Source organism: Podarcis erhardii, assembly GCF_964252035.2.
Source record: "Podarcis erhardii genome assembly, chromosome: 10".
Classification (NCBI taxonomy): domain Eukaryota; kingdom Metazoa; phylum Chordata; class Lepidosauria; order Squamata; family Lacertidae; genus Podarcis; species Podarcis erhardii.
In genome coordinates, this window is record NC_138500.1 from 19,667,569 (window position 1) to 19,689,300 (window position 21,732).

Genomic DNA, 21,732 nt, shown 5'->3' on the forward strand with positions numbered 1-21,732 from the left:
TGGGGGTGGTATGTCTGTAATAGTATCTTGCAGGGGGGAAACCTACTAAATGGTATCTGGAAAAAAGGAGCGACACGAATAAATGATAAGCATTAATTTTGTTGTATAGATTGGTGAAAAGATGTGGGAAGCTGTCACTTTGACCTGCATCAGATGTGCATTATTAATTAATTAACTGATTAATTAATTAAATTTTTATACTTCCCTTCATCCAAAGATCACAGGGAAGTTCACAACATAAAAATACATAATACATAATAAAACAAAACAAACCACCACCAATAACCCCCTCTCACAAACACATTTAAAAGGCCATAGAATGTTAATCAGCCAAAGGCCAGGTTATAGAGAATGTTTTTGCCTGGAGCCTAAAGACAGGTAATGAAGGTGCCAGGTGAACCGTCACGATCCACAGATTTTGCTAACACAAATGCAAGCTTCCTTCTTGTTGCATCCATTCCCCCCCCCCCACCTTTTTGGTTTCCCAAATGAAACGTCATTTCTCAAGCTGCTTACATGGTTAAATATTATGCAGTGGGGAGAGATAATAATAATAATAATAATAATAATAATAATAATAATAATAATTTATTTCTACCCCACCCATCTAGCTGGGCTTCCCCAGCCACTCTCGGCGGCTTCCAACAAAAGATTAAAAATGCATTAAAACATCAGTCATTTAAAACTTCCCTAAACAGGGCTGCCTTCAGATGTCTTCTAAATGTCAGATAGTTGTTTATTTCTTTGACATCTGGTGGGAGGGCATTCCACATGGCAGGCGCCACTACCACGAAGGCCCTCTGCCTGGTTCCCTGTAACTTCACTTTTCGCAGTGAGGGAACCACCAGCTGGACCTCAGTGTCCAGGCTGAACAATGGGGGTGGAGACTCTCCTTCAGGTATACTGGACCGAGGCTGTTTAGGGCTTTAAAGGTCAGCACCAACACTTTGAATTGTGCTCGGAAACGTACTGGGAGCCAATGTAGGTCTTTCAAGACGGGTGTTATGTGGTCTCAGCGGCTGCTCCCAGTCACCAGTCTAAAGAAGAAAAAGCAGCTGAATTGGCTAATTAACGATATACTAACACACATCCATTACAATGCATGGTGGCCACTATTTATAGATCTACACACACACACACACACACACACACACACACACACACGTATACAGATGATGGCCCATCTAATGCAGTACTGTCTATGGTGATTGGCACAGTCTTTCTAGGGTCTTGTATGGAGGTATCTCCTGAGCCTTTTAACTGGAGCTGCCAAGAATTAACCGTGGGTCTTCTGCATGCGGAAAAAATGTTCTCTCATTGCTGAGTTACAAACCCTCCCCAGGGGTAAGGGGAAGTTTTGGCTTCCAGCCACTTTGACTTGTGCCAAGGCAGTCATGCACACACCCACATGGAAGGATTCAGGCCACGTGACGCATGCCATTGCAAACACTGTGTGTGGTAGGGTGGGGTTGGTTTCCAGCAGTGTATCTCAAGTCCAGTCCTGCATGTGCTGGGAGATGTGCGTGACCGGGTTATGGCTACAAGAAGTTATGACTAAGAGCAGGCATAGGCAAACTCTGGCCCTCCAGATGTTTGGGACTACAATTCCCATCATCCCTGACCACTGGTCCTGTTAAGCTAGGGAAGACGGGAATTGTAGTCCCAAACATCTGGAGGGTTGGAGTTTGCCTATTCCTGGCTAAGAGTGAACACTGACAAGGAAATTGGAGGAGAGGGAGGACTGAGGAAGGGGAGCTCTGGAATGTGGTATTTCCTGATACGACTATTTCTTCCATAGTTTGTCTGTGTCGAGAGCTTGGTGACAGCCATTGTTGACTTGTTCCCGGACATCTTCCGTAAGAAAGGACGTCGGGAGATGCTGATCCTGGGCATTGCAGTGATCTGCTACTTGATTGGCTTGCTACTGGTCACTGAGGTGAGAAGCAGAGCTCAGTGGGAGGGCAGAAGAGGCGTTTGGAAATAACATCTGCTCTATCAACCACACAATGGCATATAATCATTATTATCCAGCACTCTAAGCTCACATAAATGGTTAGAAGAAGCTGCAATGCAATTTGCATTTCCATATGCTATATAGTTGTACTTTGGAAGTCAAACGGGATGTGTTCCGGGAGTCTGGTTGACTTCCAAAATGTTCAAAAACTGAAGCGTGGCTTCTGATTGGCTGCAGGAAGCTCCTGCAGCCAATTGGAAGTCGTGGAAGCTTCCAAAAATCATTCAAAAACTGGAACACTCACGGTTTTGATTGTTCAGGAGCCGATTTGTTCGGGAGCCAAGGCATTTGAGATCCAAGGTATGACTGTATATATCCTTTCCCCCAGTGACAATCCATGTCTTTTGGTGCCTGACCCAAATAAATCACTACCCCTCTTTTCCTCCTGGTTTTGTCTCTGGAGTGCCTTTTGAACCAGGGGTGGAGAACTATTTTCATCCTGAGAGCTGTGTTCCTTCAAAGGTCATCTTCTGGAGGCAAAAGTGGGTGGAACAACAAATACGATTTTTATCTTTGTACATTAGGCTACATATCCAGCCACACAGAAGTTATTGGTTTCTTCACGCAAACCCATCCTCCACCCAGGCAAGCAATCAGAAAAGCCCCCAAAGTCTCCATTCATTGTGAGAGGAGAGGCTGGGGGCCTTGGTGAAGGTTTGAGAGTGCTTTGATGCCAATGGGTGTCACACAAGGGACCCCAGAGGCAAGTGTCCCCATTTCCACTGTGAAATGATGGAGAATATGAGGCACATCTGTACTATGTGAGGATTCAGAGTCTGTTTGTTGTGGGGGAGGAAGGGAAAGGAGAATGTTAGCCGCTTTGAGACGCCTTCGGATACTGATAAAGCGGGATATCAAATCCAAACTACCACTACTACTACTACTACTACTACTCTTCTTCTTCTTCTTCTTCTTCTTCTTCTTCTTCTTCTTCTTTGCATCAAGCCCTCAAATGGCCCACCTTAGAGAACATACATGTACCATCTGTGCAAGGAACCCAAAGCTGGCACCAAAGGTCAGGCGTGTTCTCAGCAGCAGAAGAGCGTAGGAGTCTCGTTCCATTTCCTCTTTCAGGCCCCTATTCCATGGAGTATTGGGAACTTGCCCCAGAGGCTCATGAATCATTCTATTTTCCAGGTGGATGTGCACAATATCAAGTCCCTCCGCCTTGTGGAATTGCAAAAATGTGTAGGCATTCTGTGGAATGTAGGAAATGAGAAGGACTGTGATCCTCTTTCACTAAGACCTGTAATCCAGGAAGGGAGAACCTGGTGCTCTCCAATTGTTGCTGGACTACAACTCCCAGCATCCTTAAGCACTGGCCATGTGGGCTGGGGCTGATGGGAGCTGGAGTCCACCAACATCTGAAGGGCTGCAAAATGCAAGGCATTTTGACAACACCCTGCCACAGTGAGGAGGCATTTAGGTGGGTTTGCTTGACAGATTTTTTTTTAATAGCAAGGTGAGTTCTTCTGTGCTTCTTAACACCATACTAATATAGGTGACAGCAGCCACGAAATTAAAAGACGCCTGCTTCTTGGGAGAAAAGCAGTGACAAACCTAGACAGCATCTTAAAAAGCAGAGACATCACCTTGCCAACAAAGGTCCGTATAGTTAAAGCTATGGTTTTCCCAGTAGTGATGTATGGAAGTGAGAGCTGGACATAAAGAAGGCTGATCGCCGAAGAATTGATGCTTTTGAATTATGGTGCTGGGGGAGACTCTTGAGAGTCCCATGGACTGCAAGAAGATCAAACCTTTCCATTCTGAAGGAAATCAGCCCTGAGTGCTCACTGGAAGGACAGTGAAGCTGAGGCTCCAATACTTTGGGCACCTCATGAGAAGAGTAGACTCCCTGGAAAAGACCCTATTGTTGGGAAAGATGGAGGGCACAAGGAGAAGGGGACGACAGAGGACGAGATGGTTGGACAGTGTTCTCGAAGCTACCAGCATGAGTTTGACCACACTGCGGGAGGCAGTGGAAGACAGGAGTCCCTGGCGTGTTCTGGTCCATGGGGTCACGAAGAGTCGGACACGACTAAACGCCTAAACAACAACAATATAGCTCACCGGTTTGTTGGCTTCTTCAGCCGTTTTGCTCTAGTTGTTTGCAAATGGTCTTCCTTTTCCCCTTTGTGCCTCTTGCAGGGTGGAATGTACATCTTCCAGCTGTTTGATTATTACGCAGCCAGTGGGACATGCCTGCTTTTCCTCGCTATCTTCGAAGTCGTCTGCATTGGATGGGTTTATGGTATGTAGAAGTTCTGAGATTGGGGAGAAATTTGGTTCGAGTTCACATTTTAAGGCATATATATCCACAATTTGCACTTCCTGAAACGATGTGTGACTTGAGATGCAACTGTCCTTTGAAAATCACGCTTCGCTGAATTTTGCAATACATGCTTCCAACCCTGAAATGTGCACAAAAATGCATGTCTTAGTGAAAACAGCATCTGAAAAGGGCCCTCCTTCTCTACTGCAAGGATCTTTCCCTCCAATCAGCAGGGAGAGAGGAGGGGGAAGTTTAAACTTTCTCTTCTCCTGATCTCTCCTCTGCCAATTAGCAGGAAACAGCTCAGAAGCAGAGAACAGGGTGGAAGGCTGAGTCTGTCTCCTGAGCTGTCCATGCCAGGAAGAGAGCAAACCTGCTTTCCCTTTTAAAAAATAATAATAATATTTTTTATTAGTTTTCAATTACAATCCAATAATAGCCTCATTATAACAATACCAATTTATAATGCAATTATTAATACCAATTGTTCAAGTAACGAATTATATATTTTAGATAAAGTGGCCCCTGCATGCTAGAATTGATGGCTTGATTATTTCTGCATTCCAAAATTTTATTAATTTCCATAATCTTCCAGTCATAATAATAATCCTTTATACAACAACTGCAATATTAATAACTTCGGTTTGTGTTGACACATTAAATGATTTCTAAAGCTACAAGTGAGGAACTCAAACTATATCCTTGTTCTTCCAGTGTGTCTGGAGGTTATTCTGTCCATGGTGTTTCTTCCAGTCCTTGTAAGATGTTACGTCTTTCTTTCCCCTGGTTGCTGCTCCCACACCCCAATCCCAAGGTGTGCCCCTCGGGGCGGGTAGTTATCACATTCTTGACCTGCATGACAACTGTATTTCTCAACACATGCTTATCTATCTCATTCGTGTGACATATTTAGGTGTACATCTAAAATAGGTTTATTTGCTTTTCCTGCTGGTTAATTTCAATATTTGACTGGTGTGCTCGCTTGTTATGCCAGTTGCCCATCCTGAACTATCCCAGTGTTAACATCCCAGCAACTCCTTCTGCAAACGAGGGACTTGTTGGAAGACTTGTGCCCAGGGATTGCTGCTCCTCTTGCCCTCTCTCCACCTGAGGATATGTAGTTTGGCAGCCCAGATCTGCTTTGCTTATGCTGCAAAGGTTTACAGCAAACATCGTAAATAAAGACACATGTTTCAGACTTGCCTGTTGGCAGCCATGATGCTGCCACCCACATAGCCTGGCAGCTTTCCCCCTGCCTGTCAAGCAGACACCGTGACAAAGATTTGAGGATTTCCTGCATATGGCTTCATTTCTGTGAAAGGAGTATGCCACTTCCAGCCAACTTTTGGTTGCTGTTGCTATTGCAGTTGCCAAAAGTAAGAGTCTAGATGGGAGTCTTCTCTCTCTCTCTCTCTCTCTCTCTCTCTCTCTCTCTCTCTCTCCCTCCCTCTCTTTCTCTCTCTCACACACCATGCATGTTTTAAAAAGATTGGAATAATAACACAGCCCAGGGAGCATTTTCTGAACAGCGCCAGTGTATATGACCGCAAGATTACTTGTTCAGAAAGAGATCTTCTCCTGCTGGAGAAGAATTCGGGTTTAAGCTGTTGGAATCTTAGATAACCAGGTTTGGCACTGGGTGAAAGAATGCTCAGGGCAATTTTCTGTGTGGCCTTGAAATGAATCCATGGCCTGTCTCTAATAATTTCCAATAAATGTATCTTTCTTGTACAAGCACACAGACAAATTCGGATAGGCAGAATTGGTGTGGCAAAGAGTGCAAGCTGTGAAATGGGATATTCCCACCCCCTTCGGATCTTACCCAGTTGCAAACTTGCAAGATCGCATTAAGATTAGGGTAATATGCAGTTCCCTCAGCTTTTCTCTGCAATATTCAGAGTGAGTGGGTAATAATATTTCTGGCCTTTGATTCAGAACTGTTATAAAGGATTCTGCAATAATAGGCGGGGAGGGTGCGTGTTCAGAATGCCTGAGATGTGCTATTAAAATGCTAAGTATGGTTATGCTAGTACAGTGGCACCTCGGGTTACATACGCTTCAGGTTACATAGGCTCCAGGTTACAGACTCCGCTAACCCAGAAATAGAACCTCGGGTTAAGAACCTTGCTTCAGGATCAGAACAGAAATCGGGCTCCGGCGGTGCAACGGCAGCAGGAGGCCCCATTAGCTAAAGTAGTGCTTCAGGTTAAGAACAGTTTCAGGTTAAGAACAGAGCTCCAGAATGAATTAAGTATGTAACCCGAGGTACCACTGTATTTGGGCAGAGGCGTTGCAAGTTGGACACCTATGCCCGGTGAGCAATCAGGAGCAGGCTGAAGATATACTATGGTACAGAGGTGGAGCACTGACCATTTCTTGGGGCATGGGGAGCACCTTGTTGCATGGTAGTTGCTGGGATGACCAGGGACCAAGAAGCTATTTGACACACGGCGCATACTGCTTTCATGGCCTGCTGCTTTGTGACCGTATTTCAGTTTGTGTGCTTTAGGTTGTCCAGGATAACAGTGAACACCTCCATTTACTTAAACAAAGCTCTCCCTAAGGAGTTATTCAAGGCCCTTCTCTACGGCAGTGTACATAATCTTTTTGAATAGATGACCGGGGGTGGGGAGGCTGTGCCACATCCTTCTTCCAGCTTCCACTTTTGCTGGAGAGCAGCGCAGGCTGACTGAACTGATGACTCCTTAAGCCTGATTAATTTTTTTTCATCATCATTTTGAAATATAGAGCATGCCAACCTCCCCGTTCAAGGACTCGGTAAATCCATTCATGTCAGGTTCCATTGCTTTCTACTATGTCACCCCCTGCCTTTGATGGCTTGGGCTGAAACCTTTGCAGTGCAGCATTTCTGCAAGGAGGCAGATGAGTAAAGAAAGCTTTAACAATGCTACCATAGTCATAGAATCATAGAATTGCAGAGTTGGAAGGGAACACGTGGGTCATCTAGTCTAACCCCCTGCAATGCAGGAACCTTTCGCCTAACATGGGACTCAAACCCACTATCCTGAGATTAAGATTCTCATGCTCTACCAGCTGAACAGTATTGGTGGATATGTCCCAAACTGCTGCTGTTGCTCACTTTTTGCTTATCTAAAATGTTTCCTTTTCTCTCCCCATCCACTAGATTACCATTCCCCTGAACTAGCAAAATGTCTGCTTTTTATAAAAAGTTGTATCTCAGTATCTCATAATAAGTCATCCTTGACTTCTGATGTTGCTTGCATCCCAATTTGGTAACCTTCCCTGATGTCACAGCAGGCATATGTGCATTGGGGTGTGGAGAAGGTTTCATAGTGACTTTCCAGTGGTTTACTTGCTGTGATTCACAGAGAGACTGAGCCACTTGGGATCAGCACTTGGACCTTTGACTCTGAATCCCAGCTCCAGAAGTAACTTTTTAATTAAATGCAACTCTTTCATTTCTATCTAAATGCTACGGGCTTTGGAATATGATTCCTTGTTTGCTCAGTCAGAACCTGAAGATGAAAACAGAGAGATGGCACTTGCTGCTTGTTTGACTCTGAAATTTAAAAACTAGCATTAACTTCAACAGTGCTACAAGCAGGACAAGTTATGGCTAATGTTTTGTGATACTCCATTTCAAATGTTCACAGAGCAGGGAGCAGGCCTGAGCCTACAGTTCCATTTCCTGACCTCCACACATTCATCCATAGATCTGAATAAAGTACCGCTGGGTTAAAGTATCACCCACAAATTTGGCGTAAAATGTGGAGGATTGGGTTTTTGTTGGGAGTGAAATGCAGCAGTGTACCATGGCCAGGGTTGGGTTGTGGTGGCTCAGTGACTGCTGACTGCCCCAGGATTGTAGAGATGAACAGAGCCATACTCTGGTTTCTGTCACTAGCCAGGCCATCAAGATTGACTGGACCCAGCACCCCTGCTTTCCAGGAAAATCAAGCATAACTGCCTCAATGGATACTATCCTCTTCTAACTACATTTCCCCCTCTTTTCTGTAATATCCATTAGATTGTGATATTTAAGGGAAACATGCCTTATCTTTTCATATATGTACAGCCCTTCGAAAACATTGGGTGCCCTATAAGATAATAATAATAATAATAATAAGAAGAAGAATAAGAATAAGAATAATAATAATAATGCTCGCAGCACAGAAAGACTTCTAGTGCTATGCTCCAGCCTAGCACCAGAAATTTAGGCAAGTATCCCTGCATTGCCCAGATGGTTGGGCAATGCTTCCTGTCACTGGTAGAGAGTGAGCATTGTACAATAACCTAGGCAACAGAGGGCCATTTTGTCTCCTCATGTCACTGCCCCAGAAGCTAGGCAAGCATCCCTGGGTTGCCTAGGCAACTGTGCAATGCTCACTCTCTTCTGGCAAGAAGGACAGGTTTTTTGGCAATGCAGGGATGCCTAATGTCCAGAGCCATGGGAGGTGGAGACTATCAGTGGAAGCAGGCAATGACTGGTGCTAGTGAAATATGGGCAGGTAAGAACAAGACCTTGGACAGCTCTGAAAGCCAGTAGCAACTGTAGATGTTGCCTCTGCAGGGAGTTGGTGCCACGCGAAGCCTTATGTAAGCAGACAAAACCTGGAGTGTGGTAGGCCTTGCCTTGCAGGAGTTGTGAAAGGGGAATCACCTCATTCTGTAGTCCTCAAGGCAGCAGAGACAGAGGTACTGCAAAGGACTCTTCCCCTGAGTCAGAGAATGGTGGCAGGGCTGTGGCTTCTGGTTGCGAGTGTCCTGAACAAGATATTGGCAGATCTTCCCCACATTCATGAAGGAAGCAGTTTGTCATACCCTGAAGAGCCTTGTCCAAGAAATATGGCCCTCTTGCTGAGAGTGGCCAAACTCTGGTTTGAATGCTTTCTTTTGGGTTAAAAAGGATGGGGGGAATCCTTGGCCATCTCATAACACCCCACCTTGATAGTTCTTAGAATTTCACCCTACCTCTAAAGATTAATCCAATTTTCAGAGGGTGTTCCCCCCCCCCCAGCCAAGCTTATAAAAATAACAAGACCCAGCACTCCTTATGACTAAACAGATAAGACACCACTAAAACCGACCAACCGTATAAGAACAAAAACTGCTATTTTTATGGAACATAAAACAGCATTATGCCTAAAGATGAAAAATAACAATAAAACATTTTAACTCTGAAGATAAGATACAAGAAGACAATAAATAAAATGCCTTGTAAATCACCAAAAAGGGTTACTTCTAACAGAACTTTGTTTGCATTCCAAAGCACTATATTTTTTTTTTTTTTTTTTATAATAATTTTTATTGATTTTACAGCATAAACAAAAAACAAACAAACATAATGCTTGGGGAATGTTTGGGGAAGTCGCATTATGCATTCCAAAGCACTATAGAAGTTTTCAGGTTTCCCTTCAATTCCTTAAAAAATGGTCTAACAACAATAACAATAATTTTATTATTTATAACCTGCCTGTCTGGCTGGGTTGTCCCAGCCACTCTGGGAGGCTTCGAACACATATAAAAACATAATATTATGAATACACTAACTATTTTTCATAACAGCAAGATCTCCTCAGTTTACTTCATGACTGGTAATGAAGTGAAGTTGCTAGAACAGGGATGAGGTGTTTGTGGCCCTCTGAACATGATGGGGACTCCCAGCTTCCCCCAGCAAGCAAGACCCATTCTCAGGGATGATGGGAGTTAGTGTTCAACAGCATCTGGAGGTGGTCCCCATCCCTGGGTTAGTGATGGTTGAGATATAGGAAACCCAGCTTCAAAACCCCAGTCAGCCATGAAGTTGACAAAATGGCCTCTTGATATGGTTGTTGTTTGGTTTCCCAGATCTATTTGGAGAAAAGAAGGAATGGAAACATACAAATAAACTACAGAGCTGATGATTGTCTAGATGTGTGTGTGTGTAATCAAGTTAATCCGTGTCATCTGGTTCATAATATTATGAATTTATGTTGATTTTTTAAAAACCACCCTTCTCTTTCTTTGTGGGCATCAAGGAGCAGACCGTTTCTATGACAACATCGAGGATATGATTGGCTACCGACCATGGCCCTTGGTTAAAGTGTGCTGGCTCTTTCTCACACCTGGAGTTTGTCTGGTAGGTAGATTGAATCTTTTGTGCCATGTTTTAGGTCATTAATGCATCTCTGAATGAGGATGAAACATTGAACCTTCCATGAGGATTGCAGTAAAGAACTTCTTGTTCTTCGGTGCAGTGTTGTTGAAGTAGCAATGTAGTTCAGAATACTAAAAACAGAATAAAACTTCAAACATTAAAAACTACCCTAAACATGGCTGCCTTCAGATGTCTTCTAAAAGTCAGATGGTTGTTTATTTCCTTGACATCTGATGGAAGGTCGTTCCACAGGGTGGGCGCCACTACAGAGAAGGCCCTCTGCCTGGTTCCCTGTAACCTCACTTCTTGCAGTGAGGGAACCTCCAGAAGGCCCCCATTACCCCTGCTTATTGGCCATACTAGCTGGGAACTGTAGTCCACACCATCTGGAGGGCGCCAGGTCAGGAAGGGCAGCCCAAGAGGATCTTCACAATCACCTCTCCATGGGCTACCATGACTCAAGTTCAGTGTTGGTTGTCTTCCTCTCCACAGCTTAAATCATTCTGCTACAAAGTATCAAGCTATAAATATCAGTATACAGCTCTTTTCCAGAGTTATCTTCTCATTTCACTTAGCATAGCAGTCATGCTTTCTGCTTTTGTCTTCTTCAGGCCACCTTCCTGTTTTCACTCATTAGGTACACACCGCTCACGTATAACAAAGTATACGAATATCCGCCATGGGGTATTGCTGTGGGCTGGTTGATGGCGCTGTCCTCTATCATCTGCATCCCGCTGTATGCTGTGTTCATCCTCCTGAAAACCAAAGGATCATTAAAAGAGGTAAAAGAAAGTGAGGCATCTTTAAGGTCACAGAACTTGGGTAGGGCTGTTCACTGGCTTGCAAGATGTGAAATTGGCAGCTTCGGTGATTTCCGTTGTAGTATAGAAAGTCAGAATGGCCTTGGTTTGCTGTGTCCCAAAATAATTGGGTGTTAGTGACATCCTAAGCCATGAAGCAATGCTCTGGTTATTTCAGAGGACCTAACCCTGAATTCTGCTTAATTGCAGGCATTCCTTTTTTTATAAACTTAATAGCATATTTAAAAGCGTACCTGGCTTGATATGCATGCAGTTCCCCATGAACAACAGGTTGCCACCATACATTGGATTGAGTATGGCAGACCAAGAGCCGTATGCAAGGCCCTTGTTGGATTGTTACATGAAGGTGATGGTCAATCTGTTTGGATAAAGGAAGACCCCTATACAACAGCAGGAATCATGCCAAACTATGGTTTAGGAATGTTTACTTTGTTTTGGGGTAATGTGTGAATTGACAGATCATTGTTTGTGAGTGTGATGTTGATGTTATTTATTTATTTACTAAATGTTTAACCCACCTTCAACACCCCAAGTTGTTAAAAACCCAACCAATATAACAAGAGCATGCTAAAAGTCAAGTTACTAAAATCTGACTGGCAAACTCAAATCAGAGACTGTGGTTTGAAGTCAATTGGCAAACCAGGATTTGTCACAGCTATGGTTTGATGCAGTGTCTGAACTGACAAATTACAGCTCTAAAGGTTGGAGTGCTGAACAGATGAGAGCAACCAAGAAGTTCTAAATTATGATTTGCTTGCAAATTTGGAACAGAGGTGGGCAACGTGCTAATTTTATGCAGCCCCGAACCTTGGGAGAGGAAAAATGGAGAAGGGAGTCAAAATTAGCAGAGTGATGGAAAGATGAGAGGAGAAAGCTCTCTGCAGGCGATCAGTTCATAACTCTGGCTAGAATGATCTGTCTAGTCCCCAGCTACCTGTTGGCAGGAAGTGGGAGGGAAGGCAAATGGAGTGGGGGAGAGGTGGCAGAAAGAGTGAGAAGGGGCAGCCCTGCCTGCCTCTGGTGTTATCTCCTCCCACCGCTGGCATGAAATCCCTGGCAGACCACTGCAGAGAGAGTGAGGCCTTCAATAGAAGAAAGTTCCCTCACCCCGATTTGGACCCTTGCAGCTTGTTCTGGGGTTCTAAAACAATGCTTCATACAAACCACAGTTTGATGTGATGTCTAAATCGAGCCGTTGACTTTTAATCTTGTGCATTTTTGGTGCAAGATCATTGTTGTTGGCTTGCTGGAAACTGCAGCTTTTGGAATGACAGATAATTTGAAAAGGATGAAATGCAATCTTCTAGGCGCACACCTCGTTGGGTGGTGCGTCTGCATGTTTCCTGGTGAAGCAATTTAAGTCGCAGTGACAAGTGGCTGGGAAATCTCACACACTAGCACTGAAGAGAATGAACTTTGCAGAGGGTGCCCTTCCTAGTGCTCTGACCTCCGGGAAGGTGATGTTGTGCCCGCAGGCCCTTGTTTACTGACTAGGGATTCTAACATAATGAGGAATGACAGGCTGTACGCCGGCACTGATTTAATGTCCACCTCAGGTGGACAAGTTGTGAGGCAAAGCCCCAGACAGGGAAGAAAAGGAAGGGGAGCCTTGAGGAAAACACACAGATGAGGCAAAGGGCACAAACAAATGAAAAATATGCAGTGGGAAGGAAAGATCAGAAATATTGCATTATAAAAAGACTTCACTGTTTCCAGTTGGGTGTATCCACAGCTACATGTAGTACAATGACCCTTTTTCTTGTGTGTGATGAGGAGAGCACCTACCTGAAGGGGAACGAGGGATGTGGCTCACTTGTTGACAGGGAGTGAATTGCTAGTGGAGTTTTTGACAGGTGGACAACTTTTTGTTTGGAGAGGGAAAGCAAAGGTGTGTTTTCAGGAGACAATTTGGTTCCACCTTGATGTTGCCTTTAACACCTTTGAAGACAGCTGCACCATTTCCAGTCAACTGTGTTGACACAGCATGCCTCATACGGTCAAAGTGGAATGAAAAGGAATATTCTTTGTTCTCTGGAGGTTTCAATTCACCGCTACTGAGGTATTAACTGTAAGATCTTTAAATGATCTTTAAATGTGTTGTCTTCAATATGCAGTACTTTCCTGTCTTCAAGTCATAACATGAGGAGCTTAGCGATGTGAATGTCTCCATTGTTGAGGATCGTACTCAAAAGGAATAATAATAATTGCCGTAATTTAATAGGTTTCTGAGCCTCTTTTCTCCTTGCAACACTCTAACTGCACAGAAGTAAGTCCTTTTGAATTCAGTGAGGACCACTCCCTGGCAAATGGGGTTAGGACTGTAGCCTTAGTGATTTCCAGAAAGTAAAAACCATGTGAAATTGACAATTCTTAATTTACACACTTATTATGGAGACATTGATTTACTGGCTATCTACAAAAGAGGAGTGCAAGTGTAGCTACCTGGCAAGTTACAGCTGCTGAAATTCTCTCTTCTACACAACAAGGACCAGAAAGTGGCCAATATAACTCCATTTCAAGGTGGGGGGAGGATCCAGAGTGGAATTTGGGAAGTTACAGGTCAGTTACCTTAACATCTGTTCTGGGAAAGCTGGTAGAAAGCATAAATATAGAATTACCAAGCATACGGAAAAACGAGACTTGCTGAAGCAAAACCAGCAAGGCTTCTGTAAGGGTAAGGTCTGTCTTACTAACCCAGGCATAGGAGACCTCTGGGCCATGGGTCTTATTAGGGCCACCAGGCCTCCGAATTGGCCTGCCAGGCCATTTTGGGCAAACCACACCTACCTGTCATTCACCTGACATCAGGGATGGAGATAAGACATTTATTATCTTTGCTCTTAGCACTGAGCACCATAGCTCTAAGATCAGAGATAAGCCTCTGACTTCTTTTTGACAATGAATTGTCGAAGTTCAGGCAGCACCTGCAATCTTAGTGCTGTGAGACCACACTGCTAAGATAAGAAATAGGTCTCTGCTGTCTTTTTACCATCAAAGAGCAACCAGAGGCACCACGTAACTTTAAGACTAGGGTTGCCTTTCCTCAGGTTAGTTCTAGAGGAGAAGAAGAGTTTGGATTTGATATCCCGCTTTATCACTACCCGAAAGAGTCTCAAAGCGGCTAACATTCTCCTTTCCCTTCCTTCCCCACAACAAACACTCTGTGAGGTGAGTGAGGCTGAGAGACTTCAGAGAAGTGTGACTAGCCCAAGGTCACCCAGCAGCTGCATGTGGAGGAGCGGGGAAGCGAAACCAGGTCACCAGATTATGAGTCCACCGCTCTTAACCACTACACCACACTGGCTCTTGGGCACAGTCATTTAGGCTATCTAGCAATGTTACCTCTTTGTTTATGTGAACAAACATTTACCAGTCTATGTGAAGGTATTTTTTTTTTTTTATAAATATTTATTAAAGTTTTTAAATATAAATGCACAAATAATAAACAGTCTTACTTCTATCACAGACATAATTTCATCACTTCTTTGGACTTCCTCACGTCTCCCGCTCCCATTTACATCGTTAAAAGTTTTTTCCAAACAAATTATCAACTTGTTTACAATCTCATGTCCACTCATTCAAATATAATCTAGCACTTCTTCCAAAAAATTTTATATTTTCTTTAGTCTCACTTATCATCAAATTTCAAATCTAATTTAGTGGTGGCCAGTTTTTTATAATCTAGCATCCTTCTTAGCATTCAACCAAATTACAATGTTTTTGTAGATACTTCTTGAATTTCTCCCAGTCTTCCTCCATCTTCTCTTCTCCCAGGTTACGGATTCTGCCTGTCATCTCGGCCAGTTGCATATAGTCCATCAGTTGCATCTGCCACTCTTCCAGTGTGGGTAGATCTTGAGTTTTCCAGTTTTTTGCGATGAGTATCCTTGCTGCCGTTGTTGCATACATAAAGAATGTTCGGTCCTTCTTTAACACCTTCTGGCCGACAATACCCAGAAGGAAGGCCTCTGGTTTCTTAGTGAAGGTATACTTAAATACCTTTTTCAGCTCATTATATATCATTTCCCAGAAGACCTTCACCTTAGGGCATGTCCACCAGAGGTGAAAGAATGTTCCTTCGTTTTCTTTACATTTCCAACATTTATTATCAGACGAATGGTATATTTTGGCAAGTTTAACTGGGGTCATGTACCATCTATATATCATTTTCATTACATTTTCCTTCAGAGCATTACATGCGGTGAAGTTCAGCCCCGTGGTCCACAACCTTTCCCAGTCCTCAAACATAATGTTATGCCCAATGTCCTGTGCCCATTTTATCATAACCGATTTAACCATTTCGTCTTGTGTATTCCATTTTAACAGCAAGTTATACATTCTAGATAATACCTTAGTCTTTGGTTCTAACAATTCAGTTTCTAACTTCGATTTCTCCACCTGGAACCCTAACTTTTTATCATTTTTAAAAACTTCTTTAATCTGAGCATAATGTAACCAGTCTCGCACCTTATCCTTCATTTTCTCTAAACTCTGCAATTTCCAATTGTCTCCATCTTTTTCTAATATTTCCCAATATTTTGGCCATTTAGCCTCCATATTGGGTCTTTTTAGGGCCTTAGCCTCCAGAGGTGAGAGCCACCTTGGAGTTTTATTTTCCAGTAAGTCTTTGTATTTTGTCCAGACATTAAACACTGCTTTCCTGACAATATGGTTCTTAAAGGCCTTATTGATCTTAACTTTGTCATACCATAGGTATGCATGCCAACCAAAAGCATTGTTAAAACCTTCCAAGTCCAACACGTCAGTGTCTTCGAGAAGTAGCCAGTCTTTTAGCCAGCAAAAAGCTGCGGCTTCATAGTACAACTTTAAGTCTGGCAGGGCAAAGCCCCCTCTTTCTTTCGCATCTGTTAATATCTTAAACTTAATTCTGGGCTTTTTGCCCTGCCAGACAAATCTGGATATATCTATGTGAAGGTATTGGTCCATTATTACATTTCCTCTTATGGATGTTTCCTTAGTTTCATTCAGCATCTCAGGATAACTCTGGACATTTAGTATAGTCGTACCTTGAAAGTCGAGAAACTTAGTACCTGAACGTTTTGGCTCCCGAATGCCTCAAACCCAGAAGTGACTGTTCCGGTTTGGAAACCGAACGTCCGCCGGGGCTTCAGCGGCTTCTGATTGGCTGCAGAAGCTTCCTGCAGCCAATCAGAAACCACACTTCGGTTTTTGAACATTCTGAAAGTCGAACGGACTTCCAGAATGGATTTTGTTCGACTTCCAAGGTACGACTGTATGTTCCCAGTACTAACTTATTCTTTGCTCCAGGTATCACCATCCACAGTGAGTGTGTGGATGAGTCTGCCCTTTTGGGGGGTTTTTTTAGCTTGTAGGTCTTTGACATACATATTGGTGTCTCCTTCATTATGCCCTCCCTTGTTCTTCCTATAGACTTTTATCTCGAGATAAGTGCCCCCCACTGTTTCTGTCACTATTCCCCCAGGTTTCTGCTGTGCTCACTATATCATCTATCCTTTCCTTTAAAATCAAGCACTTCAGCTCACCCATCTCGGCTTGGAGTCTTCAAGCATTAATACATAAACACCTGCACACGATGTGTCTTCATGTCTCTGTCATATGCATTTTGCCCTACGATGCTCTGGCTTCTTTGAATCAGCCTCTGTTCCAGCTGGCTGTGGAACAGCAATGCCTGAGCAGCATTAAAGGGCCCTGGTGTGGAATCAGCTTAAGACAATAAAAAGAAACTACAGCACCAATAACCCAAGAAATAGACAGCATTAAACCATTTGTACTGGATTGCCTTGTTGATTTCAGTTTATTGTCGTAGCCAAAGGTCATAACAAATACCACTGAATATAGTTAGCATGCACAGATGGGGAAAACATTACAAAACAGAACAATTAAATATATACAAATAGAACAAATATCGACTCTCCCCACTTTCTGTTCTAATAAAATTAAAATAATAAAGATTTGTGTGTTTTAAAAAATAGCATTTGGTTCAGAGCAATTCTTACACAACTTTTAATTAGGTAAAACAAAACAAATATTATTATTTTTTTAAAAACCCAGTGCAAAACATCCTAGCAGCAAGATGATCTGGTTTGCCAAGTTACTTAATTCCACCAGAAATGAAATCCAGGCCTTTAGGAAACCCAGAAAAGCAAGAGCAGCACCAGTTATGCCCTTCAAGCTTAATTTCTGATATTAACTGGATCTCATAACAGGAAAGCTAATATTTTCTTCTATCATTCAAGCAGCTTAGAAAAATAGTAAAAACGAAAGAAAAAAAATGCAATTCTTAAAGTACAACCGGATGAGAACAGAGTTGTCATAACGATTCTTTTAACAATCAATGACATTGAGAAGGTCATTGTGAAGAACAGCCACCAATTCAAATAGAAACACATATCCAGTGTTTATAGCACTATTCACCTGGTCATGGGGGGGCATCACAACCTCTCTTTGTGCTTTGTCACATGATAGATTCAGATTTGAAGAAAATCTCCTAGGGAAATATGGACCAGCTGTGAAAATACAGGCAGTGAAGAACTAGAGAGAAACCCAAGTGCCATTTATATTTAGCAGGGGCAGAGGATCTCTCCCCCCTGCAGGCATCATTCCAGTTGTGGGCGGGGCTAGAGGCAAAAGTGGGCGGTGCAATGGATGGGATTCTTACAGGAGGCTACATTCCACCCATGCAGCAGTCGGATGTTTCTACCTTCCTATATAGACACATATTACTCTCCATCCAGACAAGCAAATGGCATTATAATAGTACAAGGACATATTCCAGCTAGGCAAAAGCACTTGAGGAGAGTGCAGAGCAGGGGGCCATGAGGGGCATGGCCAGGGAAGTGGCTGTGGCTTAGGGGGAATCCTGAGGACCAGGAAAAGAGGCATGGAGAGCTGCATTTGACCAAGTGGAGAAGGGGAACCTTCTTGGAGCAGCCTAGGCTGGCTGCTTTATTCATTTATTTACAGCATTTTCAAACCAACACTTTCTCCAGAGGGTTTACAGCTAGGAGTGGACTAAATAGGCTAATTTCACCTGCATGTAGTTTGCTGGCATTTAATGTTCTGTTCCTCTTTGTGTGGAGTATTTTTTTAAAGAGCACATGAAAAGCCCACATTGAAATTGTGCACGTTTTCTATGTGCTTTGTACATAAAACACACATTTGCAATGTTTTTCAATGCATTCCCTCACAAAATAGGCATCTTTATGTGAAATACATACTGTATTTTCCCCCACATGTGTTTTGCACACTGCTCACAGACGTGTGAGCAGTGTGAGCAGACGTGGGGGTCGGGGCTCAATTTTGATAGGTCCAGTAACATACCAATCACCTTACACCATAGGGCGTCACTGTCAGAGGCAGTAATGCTTCTGAATACCAGTTGCTGGAAGCCACAGCTGTTGCGCTGAGGTCCTGCTTGCAGGTTTCCCATAAGCGTCTGGCTGGACATTGTGAGAACAGGTTGTTGGGCACCGCCTTTTACTGAATCGAACCTTTGCTCAATCTAAATTAGTCTTCCCTATACTGACTGGCTGACCTGCCAACCTAGCAGTTCGAAAGCACACCAGTGCAAGTAGATAAATAGGTACCGCTCCGGCGGAAAGGTAAACGGTGTTTCCGTGCACTGCTCTTGTTCGCCAGAAGTGGCTTAGTCATACTGGCCATATGACCTGGAAGCTGTATGCCGGCTCCCTCAGCCAATAAAGCAGGATGAGTGCTGCAACCCCAGAGTCGTCTGTGACTGGACCTAATGGTCAGGGGTCCCTTTACCTTTATACTGACTGGCGATGTCTCTCCAGGGTTTCAGACAGGAATCTTTCCCATCCGTACCTGGAAGCACCAGTGATTGGACTTGGGACCTTCTGCAAGCCAAGCAGTTGCCCTACAGTTGAACCACATCCCTTCTGCTACTTTCCTCCTACTTTATGCTATAAAGTGTGCACCACGTTGGCGTTACTGAAAGTCACTTTTTTTGACATGGGTTTGGGAGGAGGAAGGGGCCTTGTACTTTGAGTCAATCCCAGAAGTGATTTAAAACAACAACAACCTACACACTTTGCAGCAAACTGTATTTCTGTGATTTTATTCTCGCCTTTGAAAAGTTTTGAAAAATTAAATGATAAAAAACCTTTGAGTTAACAGCCCACTCCCTTGCTGACATATCATTCTGATTTGGTGCCTTCTGCTCACATGAAGAATTCGAGATTTATTATGTTTAGAAGGCTTTTGTAGAAACATCAGAGTAACTAATTAACTCCAGGAAACACTTTCAAAAATGAAAGCATTTCTTCTTGCTTCTGGGATTCCAGTAATGATAGGAACAGGCAGGCATATGTACTTTCCTGCCATCATATTTTTCAAACTCCTCTCAGGGATCCTGAGGGCTAGAGACTTCATTAAACAAAAACAAAAAAAAAATAGTCAAAAAAAAAATAAAAAAATTCCTTCCAGTAGCACCTTAAAGACCAACTAAGTTAGTTCTAGGTATGAGCTTTCGTGTGCATGCACACTTCTTCAGATACCCTGAAGAATCTGAAGAAGTGTGCATGCACACGAAAGCTCATACCTAGAACTAACTTAGTTGGTCTTTAAGGTGCTACTGGAAGGAATTTTTTTATTTTGTTTTGACTATGGCAGACCAACATGGCTACCTATCTGTAAAAAAAAAATTAGAACTGAGATTCTTAAGGCTTCATCACAAGCTTCCAGGCCTCATGTTGCTCACAACAGTTGGGTTAACCAGTGCTTCATGAATCAGAGCAATGTACCCAGTCCTGAAATTGTGAAGTGCCAAGGTTAATTAACTTTGCAAAACTCCCAGATGCAAATTCTGACATTTAACTGACCTATGCTAGTGCATGCTTTTAGTTTAAGGATGTGAAGGGTGCTGTTTTGCGCTATTGTTTTAGACAGGTACTTCCTATATGCCTGTGTGCCGTCTTGAGTCTCGGTCTGAGCCAAAGGCGGGCTATTAATATTACTAGTATTAATAATAAGTGGATGCTCTTGCCATGGCACCAGATTGGGCCAGATCTTGAGCATTTTATCAAAAAGAGAAAGCAACTCCATGGTACTGAAAAAAATTGCACTGTATTAAGTGATTCACCATTTCTGTATTCCATAGTGGGGCGGCTAATCTGCATTGGCATTGCAGTGAGCATAGGAGTCCCCTGCTCCTCAAGCTGATGGCTGGAGTGGACTGCTACTGCTTGAAATGATGGTTACAAATAAGCCGTCCGAGGGCTTGCTCTGGATAAAAGGCAGGCAGTGCAGCAGCCTGAAAAACATGAAGCTTAAGAAGGTTCAGCACAGCCAGCGGAGGCTTGTGAGGCTGGTGGATGGAGGCAGCAGCATCCTTCCATTGGCAGCTTTGCACTTGTCAAGATGGAGCAAGGCAAGAGAGTGAGATCAGGGGTACTCCAGGTGGGAATGTATCTGTGGGGCTGCTGCCATTCCACCCCTATCCCAACCTTGTCCCAGCACACCCACCAAGAGGTCACCATTACCACCATCACCAGCTGCAAGTAGCATAGGGGAGGAATTTGATTCAGGTTGCATTTGAAGTCCATCTATCGCTATGCACTTTCTGAAATCAAAAGCAACTGAAACACAGCCAACATGTATTTCAAGCCAAACACATATTTACTTGGTTAACATAAGGGTGGTTGAAGCTGTCCATTATCACAAGCAGAGATACTGCTCTGGCCTACTGAATCTAATGCTGAAATAAGATGGATTAGTATCCTGTTCTGCTGCTGGTTAGGGCACACGGAGGACGTGGCAATGAATTTTAGAATTTCATCCAGTGAGTCATGTCTGAAACGAGGCAAATCAGGACCCTGGTCAGCTCCCATGGGGCCCTGCTACTTGAGTTGGCAAGATGTCTCAGCTAACAAAGCTATAAAAAGGCTAGCAGGGCCTGTCTTTCAAATGTCTCTGTCCTCTTGGCAGAGCTGTTTGCATTGTTTTAAATGGCCTGTGACCTAGTCTGCAGCTGCATTCTCCTCCAGGGGAATCACCTACTAATTCACACCGTTCTTCTGTCATTCATCCAGACAAACAAGAAGCACTATCAGAGTTTGAGGACACATTCCAGCCAGGCAAAAACACTCCACTGTGGGGTGTGGCTGGGGGAGAGGGGTGTGGCTGAGGAGGTGTGGCCTAGGGAGTGTCCCAAGGACCAGATAGAGAAGCCTGGAGGATCACACTTTGAGGTGTCCCAGGATGCTTTGCTGTTCTCCCCAAACCTGTGCCAACCGCACTACCTATCCACTCATCTGTAAGCACTGCTGAATGTTTATTGGGCTCTACCACATGGCGACAAAAAGTGAGCCTAAAGGCAAAATGGATCAGAATGTTACGTTGTTTCCCTTCTGCTCTTTTAGATGTGTCTTCCAATAATCATGCATTAGGAAGTACAATGGATTTGCTCATGGAATGTCTTTGCCCAGAGCTATGGATACAGATGGCTATTGAGTGGTTGTCTGTCTAACAGCTATATTGACAG

The 21,732-nt window shown here is 43.5% G+C and overlaps 1 protein-coding gene across 2 annotated transcripts in view; it reads left to right on the forward strand.

Moving 5' to 3' along the window:
- Window positions 1-21,732, forward strand: part of LOC309351334 (sodium- and chloride-dependent betaine transporter-like) — a 91,645-nt gene that overhangs the window by 26,275 nt on the left and 43,638 nt on the right. For both annotated transcript variants that reach the window (XR_014160798.1, XM_081878922.1), the window contains exons 11-14: window positions 1,799-1,936; window positions 4,163-4,265; window positions 10,286-10,386; window positions 11,016-11,186. Coding sequence is in view for 1 of the 2 variants with exons in the window: in XM_081878922.1 (XP_081735048.1) it covers window positions 1,799-1,936; window positions 4,163-4,265; window positions 10,286-10,386; window positions 11,016-11,186 (513 nt within the window). In the remaining variant the exon portion in view is untranslated. The remainder of the gene's footprint in view (window positions 1-1,798; window positions 1,937-4,162; window positions 4,266-10,285; window positions 10,387-11,015; window positions 11,187-21,732) is intronic.